Source organism: Megalops cyprinoides, chromosome 21 (genome assembly GCF_013368585.1).
Source record: "Megalops cyprinoides isolate fMegCyp1 chromosome 21, fMegCyp1.pri, whole genome shotgun sequence".
In the NCBI taxonomy this organism is placed as follows: Eukaryota; Metazoa; Chordata; class Actinopteri; order Elopiformes; family Megalopidae; genus Megalops; species Megalops cyprinoides.
Window position 1 is genome coordinate 6,314,757 of NC_050603.1, and position 19,789 is coordinate 6,334,545.

The 19,789-nt window shown below is 44.2% G+C and overlaps 1 protein-coding gene across 1 annotated transcript in view; it reads right to left on the reverse strand.

Moving 5' to 3' along the window:
• Positions 1-19,789, reverse strand: part of csmd2 (CUB and Sushi multiple domains 2) — a 275,160-nt gene that overhangs the window by 99,703 nt on the left and 155,668 nt on the right. The window contains exons 10-14 of the mRNA XM_036555086.1: positions 18,198-18,319; positions 14,179-14,282; positions 13,475-13,587; positions 5,242-5,424; positions 503-829 (exon numbers count right to left, since the gene is read on the reverse strand). Coding sequence (XP_036410979.1) covers positions 503-829; positions 5,242-5,424; positions 13,475-13,587; positions 14,179-14,282; positions 18,198-18,319 — 849 coding nt within the window. The remainder of the gene's footprint in view (positions 1-502; positions 830-5,241; positions 5,425-13,474; positions 13,588-14,178; positions 14,283-18,197; positions 18,320-19,789) is intronic.

Genomic DNA, 19,789 nt, shown 5'->3' on the forward strand with positions numbered 1-19,789 from the left:
TTTCGGGCTTCCTGCAGATAAAGAGTGCTCCCCTGGATAAGGAGACTGAGGAAAGTGAGGGTGTCAGTGATCATGACATTTGGAGGACAGTGTAAACCTCCGCCAAGCGCTCCACTATGAAATGGCTCAGCGGCAATGACATAACACTCTGTGAGTGAGAGAGGAGAGCCCTTTAGCACACAGCACTATTAAATCACTTTCAGCTACAGCGGCTGTACACACACGCGGCGGAAAAGTGCTAGAACAATGGTCTCTAATGGTCGTACAGCCATAACCATGGCAACAGAGGTATTAAGTGCTTTGACACGGTGGAAAAGCAAGATTATGAACAATTGTAATAATAAGACTCTCTGCAAAATAATGAGCCCTGAAACTTGTCAGTAAGGCAGCATGCCAGGCGTCGCTTTGAAAGGAGCCTGTCCTTGGCAGACATCCTCGGAGGTTTCCGGTAACCCAGTGGAGACGAGGGCAGAGGGGTGTGGTAAAGCTCTGGTGTACTCACTGGTGAACGTGATGTTGAACCCGCGGTCCGTGTTGGTGTGGTCGGTCAGGAACTCCAGCCGGGCCACGTGGGCGCTGGTGGTGATGGGCGAGGGCAGAACGTCGCCCGAGAAGGTGCCCAGGATGGGCGACTCGGCCTTGCCCCCGTCCTTGACGGACAGGAAGTCGAACTGCTTCTCCATGCTCAGGTCGTTGAAGGCCAGGTTGATGCGGCTCTCGGGCTTGGTGATGATCAGCCAGACGCAGTGCATGTTGTTGCCGTACTCCTGGGGGTAGTTGGGCGAGAGGAGAACGCCCGACGGGGTGGTGAAGTTGAAGAAACAGGAGACTGTGGAGTAGGAGAATGACAAGGGGAGAGAGAGGGTGCTAGTTAGTCAATCACCACTACTATTACTACTACTAACAATAATAATGATAATAATCATCATCATCATAATGGTCCTCGTCATCATCATCGTCATCATCGGCATAAACGTATGCCTTCTAAATTCTCGTTGGGAAGAGATTTTAGGGGCCCTAACATTTGAGCTTTGTGACTCAGAGCCACATTCAAGAAGAGAGGGAAGGGGGAAGGGAGAGAAGGAGGGAGAGAAACACAGGGAGAAAGAGGACACCCTTATCCCAGATGATGTTTTATATGTTATCCATTTATACTGCTGGACATTTATTAACCAATTCAGGTACCTCAGTCAAAGGTACAGCAGTGGGTGTCACCTGAAATTTGAACTTGCAGCATTCTGGTCATTGCTGCACTGCCAAGACTCACAATCTCAGCCATTTCCAACCAGCCCTTTAAATTCTTCTGAATTATATCTGAATATCCGAATCTGAATTGCCTGGCCACTTGAAACTCAAAATTGCTCTACCACAAACATGCCGTGAGTTCAGATATCTGAAAGCGGGCCGATAAAACGTTGAAGAAATGAAAAAGATTCACACAAATCACGACACACGAATAATAATCAGGATGCAGGCGACTGATATCCAAACAGGTGTGGTGGGTTGGACTGCTGCACCGAAAGCCAGCTTGAGGAGGCACACTCTGTGCTGGGGACGCTAAACATTGCTCACAGCAGTGTTTGTTCAAGAGTGCCTCCGCAGAGAGCAGGCACAATCTTCTCCCCTCATCAGCATGCAGCATGTGGTCGTGTTTTTTATTGTTTGCGCTTCTTTGCTTGGCTCTGTTCGTTTTCGTTTTCTCCCATCCTGACTTGCCGTGGCTCCCCCCCCCCGGAGGCTGAAAGTACATCACCGATGTATCTGTCCCGCTCCGTCCTTCAGCCCGGATGGGGCCGCTTTTTCACAGGCCTCTTGGGGGGCGAGAGGCCCGGCACTTACAGGGACGGCCTGGAGGATATGCGCTACGGCCGTGCTGATGGCTGGAAGCGGGTGCAGTGAGGGAGGATAGAGACAGGCTGTGTGGGTCAGGGGAGTGGGGGGTGGGTCAGCTCTGTACATCACTGTGTGGTTATGCCCAACGGAGGGGCTCTGTCTCTGAGACAATGTTGTTTATTTATGACTTTCTTGACGGTCTCCGCCTGTGTGTGTGTGCGCGTGTGTGTGTTTGTGTGTGTGTGTGTGCGTACAAGCATGTGTGCGCGCGCGCGCGTGTGTGTGTGGGTTCACGAGCACGCATGTGTGCACTTTGCGTGTTCAACCAGATAATTGGCTTGGATAACTGCCTGAAAACTCACATGCTGGTCCAGCCCGGCTCAGGCAGAAGACAGATGGCTCACTGGTGTCTGACTGAGGCACACAGGCCTGCGCTGTTATGAAACCCTCCGCAAACAGAGCAGCTGACTTTACACTCATACAGAACTGGCTATTCACACCAGAGCAATGCTGGAAATTCATTCTGCCGACTGGCTCATTCAGCCTAACAATTCTCAATTGACACAGCCCAGCATTCATAGTGTCGATAGTGTCTATAGGTAATAGGAGTTAGATAAATAGGAGCTGAGAACCCTTTGTAGTACTGTGTGAGGTCTGGTTCTCCCTTCTCTTAGCCATCAGACTAATGTCTGTTCCCTTCCTTATTTAATTTGTAATCAGACAATAAGGCCCCATAAGTACCACAAGCAACTATTTACTCATTTGTGCTCTCCAGTATTGACGTGCGATTTAATGAGTTTATTCTTTATATCAAAACCGTCTTTATTTAAGCGCCTCCTCAACCCATCTTGGCTCATCTTAGGTAATGAAATCCAATAATGTGGATCAAGGTTATTAAACTCCCGGGATTACCCAGAATCCTTTATTAGTGGAATTTCAGCCTTCGGAACAACATGAGGTCTATTGAACTAATTACACAAAGTGCTGCAAATAAAGGAACAAATAACGGGGGAGGTGGAGGAGGGGGAGGGGCCCTTATTGCTTCCACCTTTTTTATAACCCTCAGGATGAATCAATGTTAGGACGATGGAGGAAAGTGACAAAATCCTGAATCTGCACCTTTAAGAGCTGACATGCTTCCTCTAAATGCAACATGTTTTGTTCTTCACTCTGCCCTTGCTAAATTATTTAAGTGTTAAGTGTTGTGTTTTTTGGGGGGAGAGTTGCGCAGCATCTTGGGCATAGAGATCGCTAAAATTTAATGAGAAATGTTTTAGAGGTTTTAAAAATTGTGGCGCTCGTAACATCACTTCTCAAAATCAAGGACAAATCAATGTTCTGTTACATTTTTGTAATGTAGACACCCATATTACAGTTTAATTGCATATATATATACATAAATATATATATATATATATATATATATATATATATATATATATATATATACATACATATACATATATCATGAAATATTCTGAAATGACCTGAATAAAACCAAAACCATAAAGACAAATTCATCACAGTGCACATATCCTCCAATGTGACACAACAAACAATGGTGGACATTTCATTAGATGATAGGACACTTGACACAACAGCTAGCGTAAAACCTGGCAAATGCTTACTTCCTTTACAAAACATCACCCCTGTGAACAGTTTGTCAGAGTGGTTGTGTCTTAATTCTACGGATGATAACTTTAGAAAAAGCCGCCATTAGCTCACACATGGGAAAAAAAGAAAGGCTGGCAGACAGATCAGTCAGTTCTGTGTGTGATGGAGGGACCGCCTAGAGAAGAAGGAGCCAATCAGCCGCCCAGCTCAAAATAGGCCAGTGATATTCAGAGGAGAGAAGCAACGGAATGCCTTTTGCCAATCAATAAAAGTGTTTAAGAATTGTACTTGCCAGTCCAGCCTCGGTAGCCAATCAATACAGCTTTATTTCATTTTAGTTTGCAGAGATGTGTTATGCAAGGCCACCGCCCCATATCCCTCCAACCACACGTAACCGGCCACTCGCTGTGCCCTTTTGATTTCATCTAGTGGCTCTGGCAGCTTATTTTGCAGCACAGTTCATTTCGCAGAGCTGCTTAGCCCAATACTGTGCTCATTAAAGTGTCACCGTTTAAAAAAAGAAACTGTGCTGTGGACAATTTCAAAGGTTTATTTTCATTTCACAGTGTTGTAATGCCTGCTGCTCACAAGATGAAGGCGAAAACACTGATGGGGAATCTCAAGAAATCACACAGGGATAAAAAGCTGGATGGCGTATAGACAAAGCCTGCATTATTTTTTAAAATGAAAAGGGAACTGGGTCGAATGAGGTTAGTAGGGGTAAGAAGTTGTAGAATCTGGTTAGCTAGAGCCCTGATAGGCTCTGCAAGCCTGCATACCCAACACTGAGACTGTTTGGTCTACATGCTGCCTTTTCCAAAAAGAAATTTACCCAATAGCTGCAATGCCACCCCTTGTACCAGATCTCTCTCACACACACACACACACACACACACATACACTCACATGCACACATAACACTCTCGCAGAGTCACTGTTGACATCAATGTGACAGTGAGATGTGTGATCTGGGAGGCTGTAATGGGGCAGGATGGGGACAGTAAGTCTTATGGGCTTCATTTCCTGTTTATAGACAAGCAGTGGGTGGGGTTCACACATTCGGAAGCAAAGAAAGAGGTGAAGAGAATGAACACAGAAATGCCAACACAGATTTTTCACAGAGGTTAACAGCGGGTGAGGGGGAACCAACAGTGCGAAGGCCAAGAAGAATGGGAAATATTTCAAAGTTAACAGCCCACACACCCCAACACTAGGGTTGCACTATGGCCCAGTTCAGGACTGGGACAACTCTGTTCACAACAGCAGCTCTGTTCTACCCTTGAGAAATGTGATTACCTTGCACCTGTACTAATGCATAATACATAAACCGAAGTTGCCCTGGATTGGGGGATTTTGCTAAGAGTATAAGGAAATATAAAAGAGCAGCAGTGTAGCATAGTGGTAAGGAACAGGGCTTTTAAATGAAAGGTTGCTGGTTCGATTCCTCGCTGGGGCACTGCTGCTGTACCCTTGGACAAGGACCTTAATCCAAAATTGCTTCAGTAAGTACAAATGCATAACATGTAAAAACCGGGAACTATGCAAGTCACTCTGGGTGAGAGTGTCTGTTCAATGACACTATGTAATGTAACTCACTCTGGGTAATGTAATGTAATAACTGGCAGTGTGATTGAAATTCCATGAAACTGGTCTGCTAGATCCAAAGTAGACAAATATCACTTGTAGAACACCCTGGAAAGAGTAGGTATGTACAGACACACATACTACAAAAACATCAGCACTTTGGCTTTTGAAAGGACCCTGCTGGGTCTGAGACGGGGAGACCACACTCACACACGCAGCTGGGCTTCTTGGCTGACCACTGGTTGTTCTTCTGGCAGGTGATGTTCTTTTTCCCCACAAGCTCGAAGGCTGGGAGGCACTCAAAGTGCAGCCTGTCCCCATGCCGGAAGCCTGAGCCCTCCCGCTTGCCGTAGGCAGGGATACCTGGGTCTCCACAGCTGCCCTGCTCGATTTCTAGAGGAAAGAGTAACAGATAAATTCACGGAGAGCAGGTAAAAGGAAAGCTACCCGCACTTAAGTGATCTTGGCATCTGTGAAGCAAATATATAATGCAATGCAAAAACAATTCCCCAGTGTCAAAGCACATAACATGTAATCTCCTTGTTTACTTGAAAAGGAACACATGAAAAATGGATCCAAGGAGAAGCATCCACCGCGGAACCGGCGCAGCCATGCGCAGATGTTTTCCCGAACCGTGCGGGGACTGAGGATGGTAATTGGCTCAATGCGAGGGATCACTGATAACGGTGGCGACCGCGCAAGAAACGCCTGTCCCCGCTGACACCTGAAAAGCTGCGTCACATTGAGGTGACAGGCGGCGTGTGGATAAATGAGGCTGGGGTATTCCCCTGTGGAAACGGAGGACGACGTGGCCCACAGAGGCATAAAACAATGTCATCAAATCTCTCACCTAGCTCTGCCTCTCTATTGTACTGCTGCTTTCCACGGCAAACGCTTTAAGCTGTGGATATGAAATGCTCACCACAGTAGCTGGCACTTACTAACGGGACAAGCACTTGAGGATATCCCATGATCCTTCGCACAGAATTAAAACATCCATTTGCAGGCATGCAAAGTGCTACCATGTCAAGTTTGGCTAGAAAGGTCTACACTAATGCCAGCAAAGGACTTTTCATACTGTCTGTCCCCACAGTGCTGCCCCAGAAAGAGACAGTTTAATTACCACCCTTTGACAGCATTTTATTACCTTCCTTTTTATTGTTTTTCTCTTCTCTTTGCTGTTTGAAGTTATGCAAAGTAATACACTCCCAAATGAATCCAGCTCTTTCTGGAAACAAAGTGACTTAAGATGGCTTGACGGTGGATACATTTTATTGTAATATGCTGCTTGTGCCCCATACTGCAACCCACATATCTGTTTTAATTTTTAATTTATTTTTCAAATGAATGAATTCCACTTTCCCTTAGGCCAATGGTTTTGACTGACCCTAGGCAGAAGCCCAGGCATAACTCTCTTACTTGTCTTGTGATATTCAGGTTTTTAAAGAGTACATCCCAATTGTATATGTGGGGGCTGGGCTTTGGACTGTTTAATTTTTCCATTCTTCATACTACATATATACATTGTCATGCATATGGAATCACAACTTATAAAGTATTCACAATCAGTACTTTACACAGCAGGAAATGTACAGCATACGTGAATCTAATAATGAAACCGAGCGCGTGACATGATCTGACGATGTCAGGTGCTTATAACTTGGCTATAAAGTGATAACAGAATGCTAATGAAGGCATTATGCATGCTTTATAAAGGCATTATGACATCATTGTCTGAGACAGTGTTCTAGGCCATCACTGCTGCAGCTAATTGCAGAAAACATTCTGTTGCTAAGGTGGTACGATGGCGGACCGGTTAATGTGGTACGATTCGATCACATGCTTCACCCATCGCTTTCTGCTCCTCCTTTACGGAACACTATGAATTCAGCTTTCAATTCAGACCCAGCGCCCATGCTGAAAGCTGCCCAAGCGCGACACTTTGGCAATAACAGAACCACGGCGTTCTCCAAATTGATTTTTTTTTTTCTCCCTTTCTTTCTTTCGTTTGTTTTTTTGTGTGTTGTTTTTCCTCCCTGCCTCTCCCCCTCCGCCCTGTCTCCAAACGTCAGGTCCTATTTGCCGTAGGCAGTGTGGGTCGGCGGGACGAGGGGCACGCCGTTGATAGCGGCGGAATTGCTGAGGCTCGGATACGCGGCGTCTGGCGAACGTCAGCCGTTGTCAGGGGCCGTCGCCGGGTGGCAGCTTGCGGGAGACGCGTTGCGAGGCAGCGTAAGCAATGCGCCATGGTTTTTCTTTTTTTTTTTTTATTTCAGTGAGTCACGGCCATTAGCGACCGAACCGCAGACGCCACTGAATGCATCACATTATAGAGCTGTCCAGCACCCTCCACCGAGGACCCACCGCACATAAAACCCAGCAAAACTCATCCTGCCGCTGTTTGTCCTCCCCTGCTCTCTTTTTTCTCTTTTCCCTTCCCGCGCCCTTCCTTTCACTACCTCTCCCTCCCTCCCTGACCATCCCGCTCTTTCACTCTCCCGCTGTCCTTCACTCCCTCCCTCGAACGCCGCCGATGTGAAGCACCCACCTGGGTAACGCACGGCTGCCATTTTGTGCCATGGAGCTCACTGCACATCTGAGGTGGACAGGCAGTGTATTTATCCACCCAATTAAACTGCGAGATGGGCCCAATCAGAGGGCCAGATTGGGAATTTAGTGCAGACACCTGGGAGCCCCAAACTCTTTGTGATAAGTGCCATGGGATCTTTTAATGAGATCCTCTATCCCCACGAGCTGAATTTACTCAGACACACACCCGCAGATCATTACAAACTCAGGTCACCGGATACTGCTGAACTTTTACACATAAAACTAAAACAAAAAAGATCATTTTACTTCTCATTTGTACAGGCCTTTGTTTCTGTATCTGGTGATACAGAAATCAGTGAAAATACACTATAATAATAATACTAATAATTCAATGTACAGATTGTGCATGCACACGTGCGTGTGCACACACACACACACACACACATGCACGTAAGTAGCACAGCTGGCAGAGAGGACATTTCATTGACATGTCATTTCATTTAGATAAAGGCTACCACTTTCGTTACAAAAGCCATTACCAGTGACATCTCATTCCTCTCAGGTGGCTCAAAATGTAGTCCAGTCTGGATGAAATTATAGTGCTTTCCTAATGCTGTACATTAAATTCTGAATACCAGACATCCAGGAACAAAAAATGCCACTTCCCTCTGAAAAAGCCAGCACCAGATGAATCAGGGTGGCCAGAGACAAAACGACAAGTGGAAGAGACAGGGGAGTCAAAGGAAAGCTCAGAACACTCTTGCACCTACGGAGACCTGCGCCTCAGAGATTCTCTAACATTCTCTAACTCACCATGTATGTTTTACAATTATTCATTTAGCAGACGCTTTTATCCAAAGCAGCTTACAGTACATTGGAGATATACATTTTGTTGTTTTGTGTGTTTCCTGGGAATCAAACCCACAGCTTTGGGCGTCGCTAGTGCCTTGCTGTACCAGTTGAGCCATATTAACAATTGGGAGGATAGGAAATGAGCCATCGGAACATGAGGAGGAGAATGTCGAACCGCGGCACTCGTGCCTGAGCGCTAGACACGCCAAAGCTCCAACCATCACAGCTTTTCACAACTCTTGGGTGGAGCACAGAGATGCGTCTGGGAGCCCAGCGGAACAGAGATATCATGCTCCCTCTGACTTGGCTTCCCCTTCTCCCCCTGCAGTGAGGTTCAGGCCCCACTAGCTGTGAAGGGGCAGCAGGCAGCAGGCACCGGGTTCACATGTGTGGGCAGGAGAGCGAATGAGAGAGAGAGAGAGAGAGACGGGGCCTGTGCAGGCGTGGGTGTGGGGAGGTCACATGGACTCACACACAGCCATGCAAAATTGGTCCCATCTGCAGTGTGGGGGGGGGGTTTGGGCGGGAGATACAGGGGGAGAGGCAGCGCAGTTGGCAGGTTTTTTATCAGATGGTCCTTTGCGCTGTGACGAACACTGCCTTTCAGGCTGAAAGCTGACACATGCACACGCGCTTTCCTACGGTGGTTTCGTTACTTGCCCATTTAATTTAGGGATGACTCATTTTTCCTTTGTCATTTCTTCATTTTTTTTGTGCTCCTTTCTTTGGTCATAATGGTACGGAGGTGATTCCTCATGAGTGGCTTCCATTTTAGTCTGAATAAATGAATGATTGTATTTGGCAACTCATTTCAATGAGCTGTTCAATAATGAACCATAATGCTCATGACAGTCGTCGAGAGCTGCTGATGGTCAAAAGATGCACCCTTTGTCATACAGCACGTACCTAACTGGAGAAACATAAAGATTGAACTATTATTGTTGTAAAAAGAAAATAATCACATCAAATAGAAAGCCACTGAGAGAGGATTTAGTGAGCACTCTAAGCAAGTCCACCATGGGTTTGTGTCTTTGAGGGACACATTGGGTGGCCTCTTTGTCTCTGTACACCTCCTGCTCCATTGGTACGTCTAGCCTTGGGATGTTGGGGGGGAAACAGGGCAGGTGGGGGTTGGAGGGGGGATGGTGGGAGAATCATGACAGGGAGGGAGACCTCTAATTCTCACACCTCTTTAATTTGTCAGCCCATTTCCCTACAACAGCCCGCAACAGCCCTGATGAATAAATAACCTCATAAATAAACAAACAACAGTGATGGTGCATTAGCTTTCTGTGTCATCTTAGCGCATAAAGCTCGCGCCGCACCATCACGGGCGCATGGAAACCCATTATCTTCAATTCAGGAAAAACGTTGTACGATATAGAGCACATTGACTTGAATTCTCAAATGGGTTAAAGAGACACATGCATGCAGAGAATATGTGTCTGTGTGTGAGTGTGTCTGTGTGCACGTGTGTGTGTGTGTGTGTGTGTGTGTGTGTGAATATATAAATGTTCTTGCATGCACATGCATATTGAGTGGGTGCATGTGAGCTGGTGTAGAAGAATCTACATATGTACTTTGCTCAGTAACTGTGATAAAACCATGATGGAAATTTACATGTTTAAAAACATGTAAATTGAAATTTACAATTTACAAGTTATATGGAAAATAACTTTGGTGTATGCTAACCTTGGAGGATAGGAGATCGATGTTCACAGACAATGAACTGATCTCTCTGCTAATCCAGTCTCATTGTTTTAATGTTAGTAGCATGTATACCACGCTCCACATTTTTATTAAAGTTTGGATTTGACTGTGTGAATTCGGTTAAAAAAAAAGAAAAATGCTGGATAGGAGAAAGACCGCAGAGTCTAAAAATTGCCTTCGGAAAAGGATGCATGCATTTTTAGAGCCACCCGCATGTTTGCGGTGCTCGTGTTTTCGAAATGGGGCGTGAAGAGTCACACTGACGGAGGGAAAAAATGTGGTTTCTTTCAGCTTGGGCTGTTCACGGTCACAAGGTTTTCACATGGACGAGGCGAACTCAGCACGTTCTGTCTAAATTACCATTTTTTACATTTTGGGGATGAAGAAAAAAAACGAAGAATAGGGGAAATGGGTTTTCGATTGAAAGAGGGAAAAGTCCCCAATGCTCGGAATACTAAGCATAAGCAGGCAGGGACATGCCGAGACGCGCTGGAGCCTACAGATAGCCTGTTCACCATTGTCATTTTGCTGTCACCTGCGAAAAGGAGTGGATGAATCCGATGATTAAAAGGCAGAGTAGAACGAGGGAGAAAACACCATCATTCACAGTAATCAACACTTTAATGCATTAAAGCGGGATAACCTGCATCCTGCCACCGCTCTCCCTGCCATGAATCAATACCTTCAGTCAGTCACTGTCTGAAGCCGGTGAGAGGCGGCTGCGTCCTTCACAAAGTGACACAGTATTACCTTGCTGCTCCATTACTGACCAGTCAATTTTGAACAATCAGAGCATTCCAGAATTTTAGAGAAGGCTGTTACGACCGGCTGGCCCTCTGTAAAGCAAATTTCTGAAACATATTGACGGTTCGGTTTGGTTAATTGCGAAGTGTTGATTTACCCATGACCATCAAATCACACGCAGAGGCCATTACCTGTACACACATATAGATTAACTGTGCATCATTTCAAAGCTGTTTACAGCTCAGGACAACATGAAAGATGGGGACCGTAATCATTGCTGCAAATCACAGCATCCCCTGCAATCTAGTGCGGCAAATGAGGTGAAAAAGCTTCATTTCTCATCTCTTAACATGAAATTACCCATAATTCACTTCTTGGTGTGGAATTCAAAGGTGTAGCCTATTCTGGATTTCACTGGAAGCTTAAATATTTGTGAGCCCTGTCACGATCCTTGTCAAGTATAGAGTTGCTTGGTCAAAAATGAAACTAATCCTTATAAAGGGACATCTGAAAGGAAGATGCACATCTCCCATGTGTGCAATTTACTTTCAAAAACTTGTCCAAAATTATTAAAATGTCCAAGTTATGTTAAATATGTCCTACATGCTGCAATTGTGACAGAAACAGCCTCTTCCTTTAGCATTAAGCTGTCAAGATCCCTGTGGTTACTTAAGTAACCTCCCAAAAGGAAATGAGAAGCCTTATTATCCAATTAGTGAACATATTTCCAATGCAAAAAATATGCTGTCTGTGTAAATACACTGTACTGGCAGTTCCCCACCCTAAACCCAGTATAATCATAAAGTCTGTTTGAAAGAGGAAGCTGTTTAATCCAGGCTAGGAAGAGAAACATTTTGTTTTCGAAAGACCCGCAGATTTCATGGTTTCATGGTTTCATGGAGAATATAAGATTCTACTTGTTAATGCAGCTCTAGTCTGCTTTTTCTCTGGACCATACAGAAAAATTTTGGAAAAACAAAAGCCTGTGACTTTAAGCATGCCGAACGTAGGGAAGGGTAGATACACCGAGGAGGCCAAAGGCAAAAACGGGAGCCAGGTAAAGACAATCAACAGCTTTCTTAGCTGGTCAACAATGCTCACAGTGATCTCAGCACCTCAGAGTGATTGAAAGATCACAGCGGCGATTTGTGCGGCTAGCACTGCATGACCTGTTGTCAAGCCTTAATGGCTAAAGCTGTTGAATCAGTTTTACCTCACTCTGAGGCCGAAAGGTAGAAATGCAGTTTTCACTGGACTGCAAAGATGCTGCTGTTCAGCTCACATTGCTGTGGAAGCAATATTATCACATTATTACCTTCTGTTCAAGGCAAATGACTAGTGTACACAGTGAGTACTTTACTTCTGTTCTTTTGTACTGGAGGTTGCTCTGGATAGGAGCATCCGCTAAATGAATATGATGTAACGTAATGTAACATAATGAATACAGAGACCTGGAGAACCTGTGACATGCTAGTGCATGGATACCTATAGCCATAGCACACAAGACCTCTGCTGATGCGGTGGTGTAGGCCTAAAAACACAGAAAGAAGTAAATTGACTTCATAACTTTGTTATTCCATAACTGTTAAAAAGGGGACAGCCTGAGTTAAGATAGAAAAACTGTTCTGATGGCATTTGATTAGCAATTCAGTGCATACGTACAGGTAAATTGTGTCCAGCCCATAATTTTGTGAAATGTTTGTGGTGAAGGATGGTGGTGCTGACCCTGTCTCATTACAGCTAGAAAGCTACAAACTGTGTCAATATCCCTCTCAAACAAACCCCTGTGACACATGACTTTCCTGCATACAAATCACAACCAATCACTTTGTGTTAAAAGGGCCCACTGCATCAAAGGAACTAGCCTCAGATTGCAAGACCTGTCTAGAATTATTGAAAACATGCCACAGAACATAACAGAAAGTTTTCAAATGATATTTCAGTGGTTCATGAAGTTCATTCCTCATTGAGTTTTTCAGTCTTCTGCTGCACTATACACATATGAAACACCACCTTGTTTAAATCACATTGTGAACAGCACTTTGATATATTGTTTATTTGTGCAGAAAGCTAATTTATTTATAACCAGCAAAGCCGTGGCTATTCATTAATCAAGCAATTCCCCTTAAGCAAACTGCTGCATTCATAATGACATGAGTGCATTGACCAAGCTATACTTTTTATCTGTTATAAACTACATAATTTTTCAGAAGAAAATCTTATTATTATTATTACTATTATTATTATTGTTATTATTTAGAGGTTGGATACTAAAATAGATTTTTTTCCATTACAATGCAGTGGCACTTATGATCCAGAAACACAATTCAGGAACCAATCCATCTATTTCATCTGGCTGGAGGTGCATTCATGCAGAAGCATTTGCGAATTTTACATTGCTAAAATGTTCCACCTACATGGTCTTTATTAGTACTGGGACCATCTTTCCAAATCACATTTCATTTGCTTTCCTAATCTGTCAACAACTGGCAACACATTTTCAGAGGAGGGGCTCTAGAATGGAGTTTAGCTATTTACTCATCGGACTGTAAAATAATAAGTAAATAAACAAAAATCAGTTCCATACCTTCGTAAGACACCTTGAAGCCCAACGATCCACTGGTGTCGTCGGTCTTGAAGTTCAGCCACATCTGATGGCTGGTGCTGACTATGAGGTCTGGTGTGGTGGTGCCAGAGAGCCTGAAATTGAACCAGAGGGCTGTCTGAGTTTCCTGCCCAGCCAGGAACAATGTCTGCTCCAATCAGGATTCTGTCTGGCCCCTCAAAATCAGATATCCCCAGTCTTTTTTTAACAGTCAGTCACTAAAAACCTTGAACACGTGGCCGTTTGAGCTAATAAAGACTTATAATTGGGCAGATGAGGACGTTTGGATGGTAGGTGATGGCGTTTTGAGGACCCGCTGTGGCTGTTTGGCATTGTGTGTGAGTGCCCTCCCCCCCTTTCCCCAGAAGGAACCATGCATAAAAAGATAAAAACTATAAAACTTTATTAACACTGCAAACGTCTGCACAATTAATAACAGCACCCTCTGAAACATTATCAAGCATCTGGTATCGCAAACACCATTACCGGCCATCAATATGCAGCGTGTTACGGAGGAATGATCTTGTTTTAACATTGAGAGGAAAAGTGATTGACAACGTTGCGCTGAGTTTTTTTCTGTCATGCTCTGTTGCTCAGAGAGGTCAGTGGGACTCACGCTGATGTTGGGGGGGGGGGGGGGGGGGTGTTTGGGGGGTTGGGGAGGGGTAAGAGACGAGACCACTCACACATGAAAGACAGTCTTCTGATCTCCGATTGACGGACCATCCCCCACGGTCAGCGTGTCGTACCCTCGCTCCAGGTCGAAGTCCTCGAACGTCAGCTTGATCACCTGCAGACACGAGGACACCTTGTCAGAGGAAAGGATTGCCAGCCTGGTCTATTCACGCTTCCCCCTATTCTCTGTACTTGAATATAGGCTACTTTTCTAGCTCAATAACCCAGTCTTACTGTGCCTAATTACATTTAACTGAATGGCACGTAGGCCTGATGCCTGCATATCAAAAACTCCATATGTTCACAAGTTTGATCTTTAACAGCTCTCAGTACTCCTCCAGGGGCAACTGAATCACTTTTTTTTTTTTTAAAGAGGGGGGAAAAAATCCATGTTAGAATTCGTATAATCAATGACATGACATTCACTGGAGAAGTAAGGACTATCTGCTGGAAAAGGGAAACATCAATCATTGTGGCTTCAATGCATGCGAAAGAAGATTGTTTCCATTAATACATATTTTTTTTCCTCCAAACTGAAAAAAAAACACAGAAAAGAATTCTAATTCATCGTCATTTCTAACCCAAAGAAAGCGGGAAATGGAATGATTTTTTTTCCGTCTGGAGAAGATTTAGTGAATACAACAAATACATAAATAATGGAATAAACATTTTATTCAATAAGATTATACATAACTAAGTCGATAAATATGAAAAAAATAAATAAATAAACAAGCCAGGGGAGGGGAAAAAATGAGAGAGCTGTCTAGTCTCCTATTTCAAATTGGCTGCCACATTTCTGCACAATTCTTAATGTTTTCGGAGTGCTTTGAGACTCAGGCCTAATGAAAAAGCTGATATAAATGCAAATTGCCTTCCGTCCTATGGTAAACAAACTCTGTAATGAAAATTGCCAGGGGTGAGGAAGCTACATTCCAGGTCAGATCACAAGATAAATGGAGTTTTGCACACTACCTCCTCCAGGTAGTTTCACAATACAGGCCCTGGACTCACCCCCCCTTCTACCCACAAGCAGGTATCAGCAGGTTTTCCCAAAACCAAGGAAGTGGGCGGTGTGCAAGGCTGTGGGCTGCAGTATGGACTTCATTGTCCTGGCCCTTTCCTCCTCAGTATTATCAACTGCCTCCCAAAGGACCCTCCCGTTTAGCTAATCCAGATCCTGAACCAAAACACTCCATGGCAACAGTGTCCACCCCCCCCCACCAAAACAAGTGAAAATGTACTGTATTATACATTAGAAAGAAAGACTTTCTAACAAGCTGGCTGGTAAATTGGTCCATCGTCAGGGCTGAGAAGCACATGCTTCCTGCGGCTTCTCGAAGGAGCCAATGATAATCTTCCCTCCCTGACTCCTCACTCCTGCTTCTACCCCCTCATTCTCAGCTTCCTGCTATACATTATATAAAGGATAATCACCATAAAATACTGAGCACATTTGGAACACTGATGGGGGAAAAACATGTAAATGCATCATCATGACAATAAACTAATTGAAGGATAGAGTGTCACAGGCCATTAGTCTTAACGGTACTTGTCTAATTGGTCAAGAAATTCCTCCCTTTTCATTAGTACTGCACTCGCCCCTACCTTCAAAATAATTGCAGAAGCACTACTGTGAGACAGTCCCTTAGGTATTCTCTGTGTATTATGTCATGTTATTTCAAAATGCACTGTACATCCAAAGAGACGGAAGTTGGAAAATGATGTACAAAAGCAATTAGACTAATGACGTTAAACTTGATTACATAAAAAAAAAGATGTGCAATATGACTGCTTAGTGAGGTTTAATAAATTGACAATTTTAACTTTTTAACCGAAAACAGGCCATCATCCTTTTTAAATAATGAACAGCTACAGTCTCAAAGAGTACTCTTAATCAAACATGACCCAGCGTCAGAGTCTTTCTTAGTAACGATGAATACATTCCCCTCTGACCAGTCATAATCATAAATGCCAGGACAGGACACTTACTCCTGAACTAAACACAAAATGAAATCCTATCCACCACACAGAGTATGGGATACATCTACATTGGTGGAAAAAAATGCCTTTGTTGCACCAAGAATACGGGTGGGTAGGCTCGTCTCACCACTCTCAAGAACCCTGTGATTGGTCAGGCACCTGCCAGTTGCTCAGATGACATCAGCGGAGCGCCACCTGTCCTCCAATTGTTGCCTGCTTCATTGTACTGTGTCTTGCACAAATCAATGTGTGTGAGTGGATCCTGCACAATTGAAGAGTGCGTATGGATGAGACGAGTCTAATGTAAAATTGCAATTTACAAACAGAGTTACATGAAGGGGAACAGTATTACAAACTGTATCAGCTGTATGGAAGAGTCTGGGGAGCCAGTGAGGAATCATGAGGCAGAAAAAAAGAGGAATTAATGGTGCTTCTGAAGCAAAAACAAAACAATTATTGTTTGATAAGCATATCTAGAAAACACACAAGGCCAAACTGCAGCCAGGGTGTGATGGAAGTTAAATCAGGCATCGCTAACATGTCGAGGTCAAGGAGTATTCCTTCCTGTCCTCCTAAAAGAGACATCTCTGCCTCGGATGGTGACTGGGCCATCAGTATCTGTAACTTCCGACAGGGTTTTGATACGATCCTGAGATAAAAACTAATTTCTTGGGTGCTACGAAGAGGGGATTCAATTTGCCAGAAACCAAGGCATGTGCTGAACAAGGACTGGACTGGACTGCTTTTAAGATCAGCCCCAGTGAAAACTGTTCAGTTCCTGTGTTTATTCCACCTCACACAATTATGTTTAGTACTCGTCCTCTACATAGTGACTGCTGCAACTATGAGCACTATAGCTGGACACTGTTGTACGGCACGCCATAATCTTCCAGTTAAGGTTGTGCCAGCCCTAAAAGGATGACAGGCACAAAAGCATAACAAAGCCACATCAGGTTCCTCCATGGGACCACAATGGTTATGTTGAAAAAGAAGGAGGTCTATAAATAAAATGTAAAAACAGAAATATTCACTCAGTGTTCAGACGACGCTGGGAGACGTTTCACAGAAGCACTGTCCACTTGGGCTGAAACCCGAGAGCTGCCTCTAGAGAAGCAAGTTTTGATATAAGTAAACACCCCACACGCACATCCACACATACCCACACACACCCACCCACACACACACATGCACACGCACGCACGCACGCACCCACGCACCCACACACACACCCACACAAACCCACACCCACCCACACACACATACCCACACCCACCCACACACACACCCACACACACACACATACACATACACACACACCCAGCTAATTCGCTGAGCCATCCCCCCACCCCCTCCGTTCCTCTGTGAGCTTCACGATAAGGGTACAGACTTGAAAAACCATTTGTTCAGGCACAGAGTGGGGACATTTGGCAAGCGGACACCACAACGGCCTTGAACTACACAACAAAGTCATCACTTCGCAAGGGCCGACCTTGTCACTCCTATGATATCCTTTCACTGTCTTTAAAGAGCCCTCCTCTATCTCTCTTCTCACCCTCGCAAACACACAAACACACAACACACACACACACACACACAAACAGGAGAGATGGGCAAACTCCTCTGGTTAGTCTTACTTCCTTTCTCCTGATGGTCTTCCCTTTTTCTCCATCCCTCTCTCTCTCCCTTGAGAACACATGAAATGATTTATCTACGGCCTACATTCACAGTTAATTTCAATATGAAAGGAAGAGTAAACCAACCACATTGTTTAGGAGATATCACTTCTCGCTGGAGACGTGTTTACTGCTTTACCAACGGTTTACTCTCACAGTATAAAGGACAGCTTTCACAAACTTTAAAATGGTCTGGTGTGAGTGTGGATGGGAAGAGATGGGCCAGTCAGGGATTTCTAAAAACACTGTTTCCAAAGGACATGAAAGTGCAGAAATTGTAAGATAAAGACTTGCAAGCATTTGAGACAGAGAATCATAAAATATAAGGTATATGAAGCATAAAACAGAGATAAGGCTCGGGTCAGGCTGGAATTTACCTTGGACGGGTCAGCCGCAGTGATGACCCAGGTGCAGTTGGCGTTGTTGTCGTACTGGACGGGGAAGTTGGGTGAGGTGATGACACCACTGGGGCCGTGAAGCTGGCCGCCACACATCGGCGCTGACAACAAGAGAAAAGATACGGCATCATTTCACAGCCCCTGCTAAGACAAAGCAAGAAACCCTCCATTCTCTACATACACATTACATTACATTACTGTCACTTAGCAGAGGCTATTATCTGGAGTGACTTGCACAGTGTATATAATAAAGCGGCATGAGAAGTTGCACAAACAGGACACCAGCAACCGCACATCAGTGAACAAGTATCAGTGTCAAAATGAAATAAATGCATGCCTAGACTGACATGTAGGTGCAAAGCAATATGTACGGGACAAATATCATTTCAGATGTACAGCTAACACATACCACATGCATACAAGTAAGCCTCCACATACCCAATGACATAATACTCTGCAAAACATTTCTGCACATATAATTGCACATAAGGGAGACAAAAGATCCCGGTTAGGTAGGGGGGCTGAGTTTTAGCCTGAAGAGGTGTTTTCTTCAGCTTGAGGCAAAAGATGGCGACTGTTTCAGCTGTTCTGATCGAAAAAGGAAGGTCCTTCTACCACATAGGGGCCAGGACAGACAGCCTTACACAGACACTGGGAGTCAGACAAATTCAGATAAAAAAGCCAAAGACAACTGAGAATTAGGTTCGAGCTGGGTTGTGATCCGCTAATAAACCTTCTAATTGTTTCCATCATTTCCCTCGCAAATTAGACGCACAGCATACCAAATACTCGACAGTCACAGACTATGAGAATGCTGAATGTTCACACACACCGAGAGAAGATGTCAGTATTTTGTCACTGCATCACACATTACATTAGCCGCCTTAATTGATCATGAAAAAAATTAGCAATGGAAGCCAACATTTGCATTAACCAAAAATAAATCATCCACAGACAACCTGCAATAACACACACACAAGCGCACACACACGCACACACAACCTGTGTGGTCAACTTCTGCAAAGTTGATGAAGTCGGAAAAGTAGTTATATCAAAGATCCTAGGTGCTCGTTTGCATGTTAAATTATGAAATGCTCATTTTTTTCTCCCGACTTCCAGCAAACGCTTGACCCTGACACTTTTCAAAGGACACTGGCTTTTTTTATTCTTTTTCTGGCCTCCAGAAACACATTAAATACCTCACAAAATTAAAGCAGTTCCTGCCTAATGAGAAATTTAAGGAAACGCATTAATGTACTGGGTAAATGAGTGTATTTGAAGGTCTAGACCCCAGTCCACCGCTTAATGAGTTATGTCTAGAGAATGTTCCTTGGGGTGCTAATGTAAACGATCTCCTCTCCACCACCACCACAAAGGTGGGGTGATATGTTAAAAAAATTCTGACAGAAAAAAAAAAGAAAAAGTAATCTATCTGAAGGTCGCATGACGGAAAGGTTGACCTTAACAGAAATATATGTGTGGCGCCTGGGCCGAAATATTCTCATTTTTAATCACAATGTTCCAATTCCTGACTCACAAAATTCATTCCTGGAGAAACTAATAAAAATTAT